Source organism: Dendrobates tinctorius, unplaced genomic scaffold (genome assembly GCF_039654945.1).
Source record: "Dendrobates tinctorius isolate UK_male_01 unplaced genomic scaffold, ASM3965494v1 ptg000039l, whole genome shotgun sequence".
Lineage (NCBI taxonomy): Eukaryota > Metazoa > Chordata > Amphibia > Anura > Dendrobatidae > Dendrobates > Dendrobates tinctorius.
Window position 1 is genome coordinate 51,701,221 of NW_027361707.1, and position 18,581 is coordinate 51,719,801.

The window sequence follows — 18,581 nt, forward strand, 5'->3', positions numbered from 1 at the left end:
CCTTCTCTCATGGTGTCATGGAAAAAAAATGAATTTCATAGTCACTGAGAGACCATAGTTTCATAGACACCATAGTAATCTTCATGCAGCAAAGTTACCTTTCTTTTTGCAACTGTAAAGTCCAGCCGGACCCATATGTGAAGAGGTAGATAAAACTTTGACCTTGCTGCAATATCGTTCCCCGTTGTCAGCTGCAACTGGACATGGACTTTACCTGATAAAAGAAACATAGCAACATGGACCATGAAACATTAACTATGCTTAAAAGATAGCTACGGTAAATAAGTTATATTTTATGTATACGGATATGTATTGCTTAACGCTTTTATTGCAGGCACTGCTGCCGTATATGTAAACATGGTCACTGCATGGACAATGCCATTAAAAACAGGGCTGTGGAGTCAGAGCTCATTTTGGTGGAGTATAAAATTGACCGACTCCTAAAATATATAATAAATTGGGTACAGTAGTTCAATGCAGAATGTGCTGAATATTTTTCATAGGAATTGGGGAAAGTTATGAAATGTGGCTGTTCTATTCCTGATCTAAGGCTACATTCACACAGCATTTTTGCTGCGTTTTTTGTGGATATGTTTTTCAGCTGCAAAAGCCGATCAGATTTTTAAAAAACCGCATCACCTGAAAGGTTTTTGAGCTCATAATGTTTTCAATATCAAAAGCAGATTAGAAATCTGCTCTATCCATATCTGTCTCCATATCTTATTTGTACCAAAAAGAATGAAATCTGGGTAGCACACAGACTAACACTTCCTGCCAGGCAAAGGAGGAGGAAAGAGCGTCTCAAACATCATTAACAAGATATTTTGTAAGTGACAAAGTTACTGTAACAATGACAGCAGATATGTCTAAAAGACAGCTCCTCCAGCTTGTTGTGAAGGACGGTGTACCATTAACATTTGCACGACCAGCTTTTACAGCTCTTAATGGAGAAATGGCCCCCAGACTTGGTGTTTCTCTGGAAAGAGAAAGTATTAGAAAATTAGTGATTGAAGAAGCCCTTAAACAAAAGGAAGATCTTAAAAAGACTCTCAAAAGACACTTCAGGTTTCTTAAAATGGATGCCTGCACACGTCACAGAGTGAACTATTTTGCCATCAATGTTTGATATGTTTGACAACAAAAATTGTTACCTACACGCTGGCAGTAAGATCCTAAAGCTCGTCACAGCAGCCAGTTTCTCCAGGCCTTAGTGGAAAAAGTTCTGCAAGATTACGAACTCAAAAAAGAACAGGTTCTTGCTATTGTAACGGACAATGCTTCAAACATAAGTACAATTAAACTGATGGATGAGAGTAATGAACAACAGCTAGAAGAACATCACATCATTTTCATCACATGCGCGGTGTTGTGCACACGCTGCAGCTGGCAATAAGATAGTCTGCAAGAGGGACATGCTGGAAATCTGATTGGAAAAATGAGGAAATTGGTTATTGCCGCCAGAACCCCTAAAATTGATTCCATCTTGAAGAGACGTGCTGGGAAAGGGGCAATTGTTGATCAACTAAAACCGTTTCTTATAGATATGGCAAACCCTCAGGTAACCCTAAATGAAGGTCAATGGACACAGGTGGCTGAATTGAAGGAATTGCTTAATCACCCATTTACTGTGACTAAAAAATTACAAGCTGAGGATTTAACTCCTGGCATTTTCATGAGGGAGCGGAAGAACTTGCTATTTTGCTGTTTAATTGCAGATGGCATTTCTGCTTCAATGAAACGGAGAGAGACACAGCTATTGGAAAATAAAATTTTTCTGGCAGCTGTTTATGTGGACCCAAGTCATCGTATATTGCTTGATGATCAACAGCTTACTAAAGGAAAAGAAGCTCTGACTGAGGTAGCAGTCAGGATGAGTGGCCTACAGGAGGACTGCCAGACGCAAGAGGACTTGGGTCCTGACAGTGCTACTGCTGCCATATCTTCATCCTCATCAGATGAGGAGTTTGACTTTGATAAGCATTTGTATGGCATGGAGCAGGCAAAGCGTTGCCACAAGGAAAAATATTTCACTGTCTCCTATAGCAAGCAGATTGACCATATTTCAGCAAAATGTTTCACTTGTTCTCAAAGAAATAGAAAAATTCAACCGTTCATCAAAACCGACTGTGCATGAGGCAATAATTCCTTTATACCCGGAAATTGTTAGAGATGTGGCCCATGTGGTTACGGCTTTGCCTCCAACCCAAGTTACTGTAGAGAGGTTGTTCTCTAGCCTTAAAATTATTAGGTCAGATTTGAGGTCATCTATGAAGGAGGATCTGATGGAGGAAATTTTATTTCTTAGGACAAATTCATAGCCTGCACAAATGTTTAGTATTTTTTTGTTGAAAACTGTTTGCCACTTATAGTTCATTACATAGTGTGTATATATATATATATATATATATATATATATATATATATATATATATATATATACATACATACACACACAATCGATATTACATGTTTACAATTTATTACAGTTTTTTGTGTTCTAAAGTTGTATTCCAATAAATATATATTATGTTCTATCTAAATATCTTGATTATTGTATCATAAAAATGATTTAATGTCTGATGTTCACATTGTACTAGTATACATTTTTCACTTAAATATAAGCAACATATGTGGGAGTCAGTGTAAGGGAAATTGAGGAGTCGTAGGTTTGGCTTACCGACTCCACAGCCCTGATTAAAAAGGAATCTGTTAGTAGGATCTACTCAAAGCCCTCAATATGGATACGTAGGTCATAGAAGATTGACTACAATGATTTTTTGATCCAATGTCTTATTCTAAATCCACATTTTTCATATGCAAGTGAACTGTTAGGCTCTATAAGTCGAACACAGTTCTCCTTGAGACTCTGCCTACAGAGATTACTGTAAGTTAAAGGTGATGTCACCGGTGTGAAACATGTAATGACAGTCCCACGCTCCTGATCTACATGTCTCACACTGGTAACATCCGTTTTATTTAATAAAAGTTCTGGAAGCAGATTCTCAGGGAGATCCATGTCCAGCCCATAATTACACTTCTAGAAACCCTCCACAACAGGGGGGAATTACCTCTGCTGTCATGGAGGGCGACTAGAGAAAATAAAATTAGACTTAAGGCCCCGGCACACATAACGACTCACCAGCGATCCCGACAACGATATCAACATGTCAGGATCGCTGGTGAGTCACTACATGATCGCTGGTGAGCTGTCACACAGACAGCTTCACCAGCGATCAGCACAGCGATGCTGAGCGAGCGGCGTCGCTGTGTTTGTTAGTTACCAGCGCGCTGATGCAGGGAGCTGGTAACGTACACATCGGGTATCCAGGGGACGTGCGTCCCTTACATACCTAATGTGTGAGTTAGTTACCAGATGATCGCTGGTCTCCCGCCAGTCACACGCAGCGATGTGTGCTGGCCAGCGACCAAAGAAAAGTCCTGGGCTTTCCTACAGCGGTCAGCGATACCGGCAGGGAGGCCGGTCGCTGTCACACAGTGATCTCGCTAGTGACATCGCTGTTGTGTCACAAAACTTGTGACTCAGCAGCGATCTCTCTAGCGAGATCACTGTGTGACGGGGCCCTCGGCACACAAATACAATGATTCAAAAAGGAGTTCATGAATGATGTACAGAAATAAATATCAACGTTTCAGTTCTCTAGCCTTTATCAAGAATTTAACAAAAATCTCATTTCAATGAATGAAAATATTTTCACAAAAGAAAAAAAAACGAACAGGTCCATACAATACATTGTTTTACAATAATCCAAACACCACATATTAGATACAAGCCAAACCACCATATAATGTAACTTTACCCATAAGAGATTTATTCACTAGGGAGGCAATACATATCCCCTCATAAATCCAAAATAAAGGAAAATAATCAAATGCACTCTAATACCTGTAGATAAAGTGGTCCTAAATTATGCAAACAAGATTTCGTGTTCAATAGTGACTTATAGGAGTCACCCTCTGTTCAAAAGAGAAAAAAAAAAAAAAAAAAAAAAAAAAAGGGGGGGGGGAACAGACACAATCCAGTATCCCTTAAACAAAAAAATAAGGTAAAGAGCTAAAGCTTAGGGCAAGACATACCAAAGGCACGCATTCATATTCAGGCCATCAGGAGCTGGTGCGGTAACATGGTGCGCTTGTGGCCGCCATGGGAGTCGTCTGTTCCTTAATTACGAGTACAGTGGAGGCACTTCCTGGTAAGGGTCGGCATTCACCAGTGTGTAATGCGCACGGTTTATCTCCCAGCAACATTCACAGCACTTCAGGTTAGGTCTCGGCACTCTGCCGTCTTTAGGCAGCACATGCGCATTACACACTGGTGAACGCCGACCCTCACCCAGAAGTGCCTCCGCTGGATTATGTTTGTATATTCCTTCCCCCCCCCCCCCCCCCTTTTTTTTTCTCGTTATGTTTTTTTCCTCTTTTGAACAGAGGGTGACTCCTATAAGTCACTATTGAACATAAAATCCTGTTTGCATAGTTTAGGACCACTTTATCTACAGGTATTAGAGTGCATTTGATCACTTCCCTTCATTTTGGATTTATGAGGGGCTATGTATTGCCTCCCTAGTGAATAAATCTCTTATGGGTAAAGTTACATTATATGATGGTTTGGCTTGTATCTAATATGTATTGTATGGACCTGTTTTTTCTTTTGTGAAAATATTTTCATTCATTGGAGATTTTTGTTAGATAAATTCTTGATAAAGGCTAGAGAGCCGAAACGTTGATATTTATTTCTGTACTTCATCCTTTTGGTCCGTTGAAATATAATAAAGCAGCTACATGAACTCATTTTTGAATCATTGTATTTGTGTGCAGAGGCTTTCTGTATTAGTTTGCAATTTTTACCTCTGAGCACCTACTTGATATGCGGTGAGCACCCCATTGTCTATACGGTGTGCACACTAAAGAGTCGCGTTGCTTGGGCCACCAAAAGAATTAGTGATCTGGGCAGTTAATATATTGCATCAAGTGTTGCACGTTAGTAGCAGCTAGGAAGATCCATGGTTGGAATTAGTTCTGAACAAGGGTAGTGTCACTAATATTTGAGGAGGAAGATGGACCACAGCATTATGACCAACCCAGCCTCCTAGGCCCTCTGATGCCGTTCTGTGTGTTACATTGTGAACTGTGCCAAGAGACTGCATCTGCTGCTGGTGAACCCCAGCTCTATTGCTCAATTCTGACATGTTTCCACCAAGCTCTTTGCTTCATATTTGATGTGTAACCTCCTTGTATGTGCAAGATCTGAGAATCAACTCTGGTGTAAAATCCAAGCTCTGTGCCTCAACTTCCTGGTGTAACCTCAAAGCTCTGAGACTTAACACTAACTGCCAGGAATATGGCCTTAGTGAGACAGACTAACGGCCATGCTGTTGGCCTCTTGGCGAGTAAACATCTGTCCGCAATGATACTTGCTGGAGTCTTTGTGAACCACTGCACCATCCTCAAGTGGACATATGCCACATACTGTACACAAGACTGATTTTACAGGAGTTTTCTTATATCAACTTATATGACCAGTCACATATATTAGTTTTCTCTTACGTTCACATACCTCTACTAGTCAAGAATAAGAGTGGTGTAGCATACATTTTGTTAGTATCCACATGGTGGAATATTCCACATTTTTTGCTAGTACAATAATCTATTAAATATATCCAGATGGAAAGTGTAAACCTGAAAAAAAAAAAAAAAAAAAATTATATATATTCTCTATCAAGAACACTGAAGGTTTTTTTTTTTTCCCAGGGACAGAAGGCATTTGAGACTGACCCTATTCAGCCATATAGAGCAGTCAATACTACCCGACTGTGGAGGTTGGCACACTAAATAGACAACATTGTGACCCTGCTCATCAGCAATCCCTGAAAGCCTTAGTGCCCCTTATGCTAGGCAAGTTACACGAATCTACTCTGCATAAATATCTACATCTGAGATTCCCAGAGTGATATATAACACAATAAACTGAAATGGTGCATATACAGATATCAATGTAGTAACACAAACCATCCATCATTCCTGCCTTATGAGGCATAGTTATCCAAGGTGCACAAATACATCTGTATCCTGTAATAGAGGAAAGGCTTTGACCTTGGGGATACCCACTACTTACTATCGTGGAGTCTCACGGTCTGATCTGTGCTGTGACCCCAGTTGTGTCCTTCCAAGCCAAGTCATGAAAATCCACTTCCAGGGAGGAACTTGCATGTGGTCAACTTCCCAAACCTCTGGTCCGACTACTCTAACGCACCCGCATGGAGTTTACAAATAAACCCCAAGTGGTGCCTGCAGCTTTCTAAGGCCACCAACACGCCTGTAACCTACCGCTGATCAGCACAACGCTGAATGAAGGGGCCATCATCAGGGTAAATCGGTGTAGATATTAAGGCTGTGTGCCCACTTTTTTTTTTTTTTAGCGTTTCCGCAGCGTTTGCCGGCTCAAACGCTGCAGAAACGCTTAAAAGCGGCTTCAAATTAATTTGCATGCGTTTTTTGGCTTTTTGTGCCAATGCATGCGTTTTTTTTTTGGTTTTGTTTTTTTTTTTTAACGCTTCAGGAATCGCTTAGCAGCTAAAGACGCAGCATGCGCCTTAATTTCCGCATTGCTGAGCGTTTTTAGCCTTCCCCCAATGTTCCCAGAAAACGCTCGTCAAAAACGCATCAAAAATGAAATGCGTGTCTTTTACGCAAAAAAAAACAAAAAACAAAAAAACACACGAGCGTTTTCTGGGAAGGGGATCAGTTTCCTGAGCGTTTAAAAATGCTAGCGTGGGCACATAGCTTAAGTCTGACCAGCTATTGGTGCATTGATGGAGAAAGCAAAAGAGTAACAAACAAAAATAGTGTATTCAAAGGTGAATGACTCACATTGGATAGTGCTTTACAAGCTGCCGTCTCCTCTTCTCTAGGTCTCCATTTGTGAACGGCTCAAAGGTCTTGATGAGGCCGCTGTATTCACCATTTGATGCAAGTGGAAATGGAAGGATCATGACTACATCTAAAAGTAAAAACATCAGTGAACATTATAAATTTCATGTGAAAAAAAACAAAAAAAATAGTAATTATATATTTAGATACAAAATAAGCACAAATGTACGCATGAGAAGAAACGTGTTACTTTTGCACAAAGGTGATGCAAAATATTGGCCGTGATATTGGGGCTGGTGGAGGTCTACCAGTTTTTTTGGGGTTTTTTTTTTGGGGGGGGGGGGCGCGCGGGGGTTACTTTGCTCATAGGACGGTTTAGGCCGCAACTTAAAAGCACACATACAGCTCTGTCAAAAATTAAGAGACCGCCACAACAAAAGTGTCCAGACCTGAACCATTGTATTCCTCTGGAATGTAACCAAGAGGATGGACAGTCACAAGCCATCAAGCAAAGAAGAACTTCAAGTTTTGCACCAGAAGCAGTGTGAAAGACTGGTGGCAAGCATGCCACTACGCATGAAAACGGTTTTTAAAAATCACGGTTATTCCACAAAATATTGATTTCTGAACTCTTCCCGAGTTAAAATATTAGTATTGTTTCCAAATGATCATGAGCTTTTTTTCTTTGCATTATTTGAGGTCGGAAAGTACTGGGGGGGGGGGGCTTAGCGAGAAGGGCCAGAGATTACGTCACTCTCGCGAGAGTGACGTCATCAGCGGTGTTTCGCGCAAAGCATTACTGGGACCAGAAGATACCGGGAGCGTGGAGAAGAGAGAAAGTTCGGGGGCCATCGGAAGGTGATTATATAACTATTTTTTATTTTAACAGACTCTAGAATACCCAATGCGATGGAATCGGGCCACCATCTAGTGTATTACATAATTATAGCGAAGCCTGCACTGTATGGATCTAGCCTAAGGATATGTGCACACGACAACTTTTACGGGAAGATTCCACCTGGAATTCTCCTGAAAGCCACGCAAAGGTGTAAAAAAAAAAAAAAAAAAAAAAAAAAAAATCCACAGCTGAACTGTTGCAAAAAAAACTGATGGCGAGGCCACCAACGAATGTTTGAGTTTCCCCAAATGCAACTTCACAAAAAAACCATGGCAGCTCTCCCGCCAGAAGAAACAGCTGTTGGTACACTAACACTCGGCAGCGCATGTGTCTTCATTCGTCATACCCATCAACAAGAGAGTGGATTACGTGTTGATGAGCGGAGGTCAGACTGGTGGGATCAGAACTTTTCTGCCTGCTAGAATGGAGCGGCAGTGCGCATTTGGGGGTCCCTCCATTCATTCCCTATGGGGCTGCTGCCCTTGGCTTTGTCTGGCGCCCTATAACCTATGGGCGCAACGGAAAACTATTCAGTCATCCAGTGTTTTGCCCGATAGAGAATGAATGGAGTGGGGTGGGGGGGGGCATCCAACTTGCCACTTCATTATGTAAGGTTATCCCATTGGGGATAAAAATTCCCTGATCTGCTGATCGCTGTGGGTCAGAGTGGTCAGGTTCCCACCAATCAGACAATCGCTTTTGTTGCCTTCTTCAGGGCGTGTTAACCTTATTGCATCCCACCATAAAAGGATTTAGTCACGGTAAACTTGATTGGGATGAAGCATTGGGCTACAGATGATGTAAGGGTGGTTTGGGAGTCTCAGGGGTCCTGACAGGTTCTCTTTAAATATTTTGTGCAAATCTAAGACTTTAATACTCCACATGCCAGAAGTAATCTACCTGATTCCAATGGACACACAAGTATAGCTTTTTCTTCCATCCTTCTCAAATACCCAGAAATCCATGACATGCAGGTACGAGGATCCTTGTAAGGTCGCAGGTGAGGAGGAGGAATGTCCAGCAATCTGTAGGCTTTGGCAGTGGCATAGGAGATGGTTTCACTGTGACTGACTTCTACTTTCAGATTGCGCACAACCCAGACCCTAACCAATGCATAGTCTATATCTATAGCGCCCTCCCTGTAGACCATGCTGCTTGGAAACTGCAGTCTGACCGACCGTCTCTGAAGCTGACGGAGATTCCTCTCATTTCGCCATTGTTTCTTGAACACTACAATCCCAGTTGTAAATTCTGAGGAGGCCACAACTTCCACATACACCGTGCAAGGCCTGGAGCACCGATACTCCACAGAAATAGCTGCATCAGTAAGCGATTTGGGCAAATCCTTAATAGCTACAGAGTCTTTGAGATTCAAGTATTTTTCCGAGTGTTTGGTTACTGATGCTGTCTCCTTCGTGTAGCAGAAAAATGGAACCTGTAGAAAGAGGAAATCATCAATCTCTGGGATGGATTTTCATGTAATATACAGCATTGGCAAACAGGAGATATTTACATATAAGTGCATTATGTTGGCAGAGAGAATTACCAGCAACTGTTCAAACGGCATCTAAATTTAGACAGATTATAATCCTCATGGTGCCCATTTAATTTAAAACAAGCAGCTTTTCTTCAAAAACAGTGCCCCACTTGTCTTCAGGTTGTGTGTGGTATTACAGCTTTGTCCTATTTTCCACAATACCAGATACAACCCATGGGTTATTCACCTGGTTGCTCCTGAGAGTCCTCATGCTAGACAACCCACTTCCCTTAAGGATGTTCCATGTCTTCTGCCCCAGACCTTTATGGTTTAGGCACAGAAAAAAAAAAGCAATTTTTTTTTTTTTTTACAAGGCAGCCAAGACATCTAGTATCTTAACGTAAAGCTCCAGGGTTGTGATGCAAAACATCTAAAAGAGCCTCCAACTTTCACATGTCTTTGATAATATTGGGCTTCAGAAGTTGAAGGGACCTTTTGCACCCCCTAATCCCCCAGGATCAGATACAACTGGAGACTGTATGGTAAAGGTCCTGAAGGCAACCAAACCCACATGAGGCATCAGGCCTGGGGGACCAATTAAAGCAGGGTTCCCCAACTCCAGTCCTCAAGGCCCACCAACAGGTCATGTTTTCAGGATTTCCCTTGTATTGTACAGGGGATGCAATTATCACCTGGGCAATACTAAGGCAATCCTGAAAACATGACCTGTTGGTAGCCTTGAGGACTGGAGTTGGGGAACCCTGAATTAAAGGGTTCTCAAGCTTCTATGCCTTGTCTGATATTGTTCCATGCCTGGTCATTTGTTGCACTATTATTTTCTGGGTTTTTGACTTGTTCCTGATCTCAGTCTTGTTGTCGGGTTCCTGTGCGGATCCATTCCAGGAATGGACTGCTGACCTGTAGCAAGAGCCTGATTCCCTCTCACATTTTGGCTCGCTGCATCCTGATTTCTTATCCTGGTACCTTTGGCTATATTCCTGACTTCACTTCAGCACACCGATCAGGAGAAAGCAACCTAGGAGTCTGAACAGGAAAGACCATACTGCCTTACAGGAGTTAAGGAACTGTACCATGAAAAAAAAAAAAAAATTAAAAAAAAACCTATTCTAAACTCAGTTTTTTTTGTGCTAAATGTCCAGTATATAAAAAGGTTGGCCATGTTTTTTTTTTCTTCTCACATCACAATATGTATTAAAAACAAGTTTGTGAAACTTGCAATTTTCACACTGGCCACAGGGGTCACTCTAGACCAGGGTGATGGCTCCGGCTGGCATGCAGAGCGGTCACATTGCTCCTGTCTCTGCTCAGTGCACCATACGGATGTCGCAGAGATGAGGATAATCGTGGAGCCTCGTCGTTAATCCATAATGACGATCAGGTGAGGATTACTTTGATTTTTTTGGTTAATAAATGGGTAGAAGGGCGTCGGGCAGAGTGTGTCTTCAATTAAAGGACGTGCGCGCCTTTATTCATTTTGACCAAGATCAGATTTTTTTTTTTCTTCACATCTGATAACTGTTTTTCTTAGATGCCCATAAATCGGATGTGTGAACCTGCCCATAGGCTTATTCCCACAAAGAGCTTTTGATGCTGCAGATTTTCTGCACCTATAAGGCCACCTTCACACTGTCAGTATTTTACCTCAGTGTTTGTAAGCCAAAACCAGGAGTGGGTGATAAATACCGAAGTGGTGACGGGTTTCTATTATACTTTTCCTCTGTTCCTCTCCTGGTTTTGGCTTACAAATACTGAGGTAAAATACTGACCGAATACGGAACGTGTGAACGCGGTCTTAAGTTACTCCCATTTATTTAACTGCATTTTTATGCCTCTTTTTGGTGCGTCATGTTTGAAATAAAGCCGCTTTGGTTTTCATACTTCCTTGTATTCGGCTTTGACAGACCTTTATTGAAATAGTCACGCGTGGATTAGATTTTCATGCGGAAATGTTGTAGAAATACACGTGCGCATTTTGCCTGTGAATTTTCTGCATCTAATGCAAGTCTATGGGGAAAGTTAACACAGAAAGCTTGGCGTATCCACAAGAGAAATGGTCAGGTTTTGAAACTGAAACGCGCACTGCAGGTCAGATTACATGGCATAAAAAAAGATTTCCATAACTCGTCCACTTTGAATGAGATGTTGGGTTTTTGACACAACAAAAAATATACGGCATCAAGAACTCATTGTGGAAACAGCCTAAGGCTGGAGACACATCCAGTGTTTGTCTAATCCATTTAGCCATTCAAAGGTAAAGTTGATGAAGGCCGCGTTCACACGTGCAGTATTTTACCTCGGTATTTGTTCTTCTGATTCTGGCTTACAATCAGAGGAGAAGTATAATAGAAACCCATCACCACTTCTGTATTTATCACCCACTCCTGGTTTTGGCTCACAAATACTGAGGTAAAAAACTGACGAAACACTGATCGTGTGAACATGGTCGAAAGACCCCGTCACACAGCTATTGCTGATCGTGCAGGAACGTCCTGGGCCGTTTTTTGATTGTTGGTCTCCCGCTGGCCAGCACACATTGCTGCGTATGGCAGCAGGAGAGCAATGATCAGCGACGCTGCACGCTGGTTTCCAAGGTAAACAGCGGGTAGCTAGGAGCCGCGCGGCTCTGGGATACCCGCTGTTTACATTGGATACCAGCTTGCTCGCTGGTGGGTCTGTTTATGTGACAGCTCACCAGCGATCAGCTATGTCCCAGGGATCCCATCCACGTCAGATTGTTGGTGGGAATCGCTGAGACATTGATGCGTGTAATGGGGCCTTAAGGCTTTCGCTCAAAATTGCATGAAAAATTGATGCAGGGCATGCAAGCATTGGATTTTTGCTGTGGATTTTCTTTCAAAATTAGTGATTTTTCAGCAAAAAAAAAAAAAAAATTAAAATCTGCAAGAGATCAAAAACTAACCAAGTCCTCATTATGGAAACAATCCAACAAGCAGTTTTTTATGGGATATAATTTTCAGCAGGAAAAAAAAAAAAAAAAAATAATCTGAGGGTCTCTAGCCGTTGACAAACTATATTTCCCAGGATGATTGGAGTTGTAGTTTGACGGCTGGAGAACCTTAGGTTGGAAGCCACTGGTCAATGGCTGAAAACTAACATAATATGATAATATCTTTTCAGAACAGGTGTAAATATTTGGGCCAAGGTAGAATATGCCGAGGTCTGTGAGCCGGTTGTTACATAGTGTGTATATATATATATATATATATATATATATATATATAATGACTCACATAGACACAACGTATAGAGAAAGCAACACTCGATTCAATGCGATATAATTGATGTAGGTACACAAGGAAGGGTAAGGGGCAGTGGGTGCCAGCCCAACATGGGAGGGGGCATTAGAGAGTGGGTAAAGCCTGGCAGTCCTTACCATGCAGAGCAGCAGAAGCCAGGGGGCACTTGGCACGTGTGTCCATTGTGGCATTCTTCCGCCCTGTCCTCGTCGTCTTGTGCTGTGGGGCGGCCAGGTGGAAGCACAGGCACACCTGTGTATATGGGCAGGTGCTGGTCCTCCCACCTGTCTCGCCCCCGCCTTCTCAGGTAATCTCATTAGATCCACGTCTGCATTGGTGACTTATTTTTAGAGCACTGATATATGACGGGGAAACCATTGTTTAGGTGATAAATACCTGTGCAAAGTGGGTCAGGAGATGGGAATTGTTTTTTTTATTTGGATCCATTTGCTTATGTGGTCTCACACTGGGGGGCTTTTGGAGGTGCCCAGGTTGCAGCTGTAGATCAGAGGAGACCACATAGTGCTAGGAATGGGCCGGGAAAAGGTGTGATGTGAGATCAGGATAAGCGCTCGTTCAGACACCTGGTTTTCTGGCGTAAGTTCTATCCGCAGTTCTCACTCTCACCTATTACATCCTGCGGAGCTGTTCACATTATCCGTGTATTCTTGCACACTGAGTAGTCCACACAAGATCACGGAGATAAAACCAGTTTTGATTTGAGTCTCAGATCAATCTCGTTAATGCAAGTCTACGGGCCCAACAAAAAAACAAACCAGACCGCACTCGGATGCCACCTGTGTGGAGTGTATTTTTCACAGACTGTTTTGAGAAATCTCCAGTTTTTCGAGGTTTTTTTCTCCAGGAAAAAATTGATGGAAACTTAGAAAAAAAAAAAACCTCTAATGGTAAAAACTGACGCCAACCAAACTCTGATGAGAAACACTGATGAAACGTGGGCCTCGTTCACACAGACACAACGTGCACCCATTTACTGAAAAGAATTCATAAAAGACAATTACCAATAACCCCTTAACCGCCGGGCCATTTTCCGTTTTCGTTTTTTGCTCCCCTTCTTCCCAGAGCCATAACTTTGTTACTGTCAGGTCAAAATGGCCGTGTGATGGATTGGTTTTCTTGCGGGACAAGTTGCACTTCTGAACGACACCATTGGTTCTAACATATCGTGTACCGGAAAACGGGAAAAAAATTCCAAGTGCTGTGAAATTACACAAAAAGTGCAATTCCACACTTTTTTTTACTATGTTCACTAAATGCTAAAACTGACCTGCCATTATGATTCTCCAGGTAATTACGAGTTCACAGACACCAAACATGTCTAGGTTCTTTTTTCATTTAAATGGCAAAAAAAAAAAATCCAAACTTTGGTTTAAAAAAAAAAGGTTTTCTGAGACCCGTAGCGTCTCCATTTTTCGTGATCTCTGGCTGGGTGAGGGCTTATTTTTTTGCGCACTGACGTTTTTATTGATACCATTTTGGTGCAGATACGATCTTTTGATCGCCTGTTATTGCATTATATTGCAATGTAGCAGCGGCCAAAAAACCATAATTCTGGCGTTTTGAATTTTTTTTCTCGTTACTCCATTTAGCGATCAGGTTAATTCTTTTTTTATATTGATAGATCGGGCGATTCTGAACACCGCAATATCATATATGTGTATGCTTTATTTTGAATGGGGCGAAGGGGGGGGGTGATTTGAACTTTTATATTTTTTATTTTAATATTTTTAAAAACTGTTTTTTAACTTTTTGCATGCTTCAATAGTCTAGAATCAGAAGCTGTCCAATCGGCTCTTCTACATACAGGCGATGACCATATTGCCTGTATGTAGCTGAAATGCTCACTTGCTATGAGCGCCAATCACTAGGCAGCACTCAAAGCAATCTGGCTATGACCAACCACAGAGGTCTGATGGAGACCGCTGGCTGTCATGCCAACCCATCAGTGACCCGCGACCACGTGACGGGGTCACCGATGGGCGGGATTTCCAGCGCACTTGCTGGAAGCGTGAGTTAAATGATGCTGTCAGAGATTGTTCAAAACAGCTGACGTGCCGGGAAAGATGTGGGCTCACCGCCGGAGCCCACATCAAAGGGAGGGTCTCCGACGTGGGCGTACTATTATGCTCAACGTCGAAAAGGGGTTAGTAACATAATGTGTCAAATAAGGAGGAAAAAAGTTGGGGAGCATCCATCATAATAACAACGCGCAATGGCTATGTGCAAGGGGGTGGAACAGAAAGAGGGGATTGCAGATAAAGGGGGACGTGTTGAAAAGCTACATGCGAAACGTGCGTCGAGGCTGTGCTTTTGGGCCATCTTGATCCTCCACTATTAGGGTATGTGCACACGTTGCGGATTCGTCTGTGGATTTTTCGGCAAGGAATCTGCAGAATCCGCAGGTCAAAATGCCTGCATTTTACCTGCAGATTTCTAGCGGATTTAGTGCGGATTTCGCCTGCGGTTTTACACCTGCGGATTCCTATAATATAATAGGTGTAAAAATGCTGCGGAATCTGCACAAAGAATTCACATGCTGTGGAAAATAAAACGCTGAGTTTCAGCGCGGAATTTTCTGCAGCGTGTGCACAGCGTTTTTTGTTTTCCATAGGATAACATGGTACTGTACATCCCATGGAAAACTGCTGAAGATCCACAGGGCCAAATCCGCTGCGGATCCGCACACGAATCCGCAACGTGTGCACATACCATTATGGGTCAGTAACATTATCTGCAATCCCTCTTTCTGTTTCATTCTGTATCAGAATGGTTGCATTTAGTAATCTAAGTGACACATCAGGGGCTCTTTCCCTACATTATGCAGCTCTCGGAAGAAGTAGCAAAAACCTGCTGACAGATTCCCTTTAAACTTAAAGAGATATTTCAGTCTTAAGCCGGGGTCACACTAGAGAGGAATACGGACGAGTGAGAGGCGTAAAAAGCACGCATTACATACGGACAAATGATTCTCTATGGATTTGCTCCCAACAGCCGTATATTTCTCGGGCGTATTCTACGGTCCGTGCCAATCGCAGCATGCTGCGATTGTCAGCGTACTACGCCCGTAATACGCCAATGCAAGTCTATGGGTGCGCAAAAAATACGAATTACACACGGACCACACATGTGACTTGCGAGAAATACGCACCCGGTGTCTTTTAGAAAAGTCGGCAATTCAGTGCGCTATACAGTAAACTCACACTGACAGGTTTAATAAAGAAAGAAAGAATAGATATAGACACAATAGAATACATATATATATATATACACACATGTCATTGTGACAAACATATATATATATTTGTACTTCACAGAGTTCTTCATAGCAGAATAGCCACTAATTAACTCTATCAAATAATTCCCCAACCCGACATGAAATGACACATGGTTTACATTCAGTAAGGCTACTTTCACACTTGCTTTGTTTTGCAGCGCGTTTTTCCCGCAAAAAAACGCATGGAAAAAACGCATACAAATGCTGCGTTTTTTTCAAGCATTTTCATGAGCATGCATGAAAAAAACGCAGCGTTTTTATGCGTTTGTATGCGTTTTTAGTGCGTTTTTACCGCGTTTGCGGTTTTTTCCAACATTAGTTGGCTCCTCACACTAACCCAAACCATGACTTTATTAACCCTAACCCTTAACCAAACCATACCCTAACCCTGACCCTTAACCAAACCCTACTAACCCTAACCCTAAACCCCCTTAACTAACCCTAACTCTAACCCAAACCCCTAATTTCCATTGTCTAACCAATGGTCAACAAAAAAACACATGCGCAAAAAAACGCATACATGAGCATGCCAATGCGCACATATGCGCACCCATAGACTTATAATGGGTGTCTTGCTGTAAAAAAACGCATTGCGCGTGCATGCGTTTTTTTGAGGCAAGTCGGACGCCGAAAAAATGCAACAGGATGCATTTTGTGCGCCCGAGCGCACACCACAAAAAAACGCATGCGCGTAAAAACGCATACAAACCCATGTGTATGCGCACATAAGCGCATCCCATGCAAAATATAGGGAAAAAAAGCGCATGCATTTTTTATTGCTAAAATACAGCGCAAAAAAACGCAAGTGTGAAACCAGCCTAAAGCATTTCATTTTATGCTTTTTTTTTTATATGTCCCTGACTAATAATTAGATGAGGGACTATGTGCAAAATTTGGGAGTTGTAGTTGTTATTTTAAGGGGTTAATTCTTTGTTAAAAAATGCGTGGGATTCCCATTGCCCTATATTGGTGGCGAGTGGGTTAATCTAACAAAGGGTTAATGTCACCATTCGATTGTAAGGTGACATTAACCCTTTGTTAGATTAACCCATTCGCCACCGCTATAGGGTAATTGGTAAGACAGGATGTTGAGAAGGCTGAACTTTTAAATTCCTATTTTGCATCTGTTTTCTCTCAGAAAGGAAATGTAACATCAACTGTTATTCACTGTCCTATTAAGGGAATAGAAGAATCCAGGATATCTATAAACAGAAAGATAGTGAGGAAACACTTAGCTAGCCTAAATGAATTCAAGTCTCCAGGTCCAGATGAATTACACCCCAGAGTACTGAAGGAGATAGCAGAAGAAATTTTTGAACCCCTCTCTATAATCTTTGAAAATTCTTGGAGAACAGGAGAAGTGCCAGAAGACTGGAGAAGAGCAAATGTTGCTCCTATCTTCAAAAAGGGGAAGAAGGTGGACCCAGGTAACTATAGGCCGGTGAGTCTGACTTCTATACCAGGAAAGATCTTTGAACAAATTATTAAACAACATGTATGTCAATACCTGGATAAGAATGAAGTGATTAAACAGAGTCAGAATGGGTTTGTAACTAATAAGTCATGTCAGACTAACTTAATTTCCTTCTATGACGGTATCACTGATTGGGTGGATCAAGGAAATGCTGTAGATATAGTATATCTTGACTTCAGCAAAGCATTTGACAAAGTCTCTCATACAATCCTTATTGAAAAAATGATTAAGTATGGAATGGACAAGGCAACTGTTAGGTGGATTCATAACTGGCTTAGTGATCGGACCCAAAGAGTGGTCGTAAATGGCTGCACATCCAGTTGGAAGAATGTCTCAAGTGGGGTACCACAGGGCTCTGTCCTGGGCCCTGTATTGTTCAACATCTTTATCAACGATTTAGATGAAGGAATTGAGGGTAAACTGATTAAATTTGCTGATGACACAAAGCTAGGAGGGATAGCTAATACTAGAGAAGAGAGAGAGAGGATTCAAAAAGATTTAAATAAACTGGAGAAGTGGGCAGCAACTAACAGAATGGTTTTTAACAGGGAGAAATGCAAAGTACTACATCTGGGCAATAAAAATGGAAAAAGCATATATAGAATGGGAGGAATAGGGCTAAGTGACAGCACATGTGAAAAAGACTTGGGTATACTAATAGATCACAGACTGAATATGAGTCAACAGTGTGATGCAGCAGCAAAAAAGGCAAATGCAATTCTAGGATGTATTAACAGAAGCATACAGTCTAGATCACGTGAAGTCATTATTTCCCTCTACTCCTCTTTGGTCAGACCTCATCTGGAATATTGTGTCCAGTTTTGGGCACCACATTTTAAAAAAGACATCAACAAACTGGAGCAAGTTCAGAAAAGAGCGACCAGAATGGTGACCGGTCTGCAAACCCTGTCTTATGAGGAAAGGTTGCAGGATTTGGGAATGTTTAGTTTGCAAAAGAGAAGACTGAGAGGAGACTTAATAGCTGTCTACAAATATCTAAAGGGCTGTCACATTGTAGAAGGATCAACTTTATTCTCATTTGCACAAGGAAAGACTAGAAGCAATGGGATGAAACTGAATGGGAGGAGACACAGATTAGATATTAGAAAAAACTTTTTGACAGTTAGAGTGATCAATGAGTGGAACAGGCTGCCACGAGAAGTGGTGAGTTCTCCTTCAATGGAAGTCTTCAAACAGAGGCTGGACAGACATCTGACTGGGATGATTTAGCGAATCCTGCTTTGAGCAGGGGGTTGGACCAGATGGCCCAG

At 41.9% G+C, this 18,581-nt stretch overlaps 1 protein-coding gene across 1 annotated transcript in view; it reads right to left on the minus strand.

Moving 5' to 3' along the window:
- Window positions 1–12,831, minus strand: part of SEL1L3 (SEL1L family member 3) — an 86,785-nt gene extending 73,954 nt beyond the window's left edge. The window contains exons 1-5 of the mRNA XM_073574703.1: window positions 12,679–12,831; window positions 8,687–9,221; window positions 6,889–7,018; window positions 5,576–5,697; window positions 99–214 (exon numbers count right to left, since the gene is read on the minus strand). Coding sequence (XP_073430804.1) covers window positions 99–214; window positions 5,576–5,697; window positions 6,889–7,018; window positions 8,687–9,221; window positions 12,679–12,732 — 957 coding nt within the window. The 5' untranslated portion in view covers window positions 12,733–12,831. The remainder of the gene's footprint in view (window positions 1–98; window positions 215–5,575; window positions 5,698–6,888; window positions 7,019–8,686; window positions 9,222–12,678) is intronic.
- Between the last annotated feature and the right edge of the window lie 5,750 nt (window positions 12,832–18,581).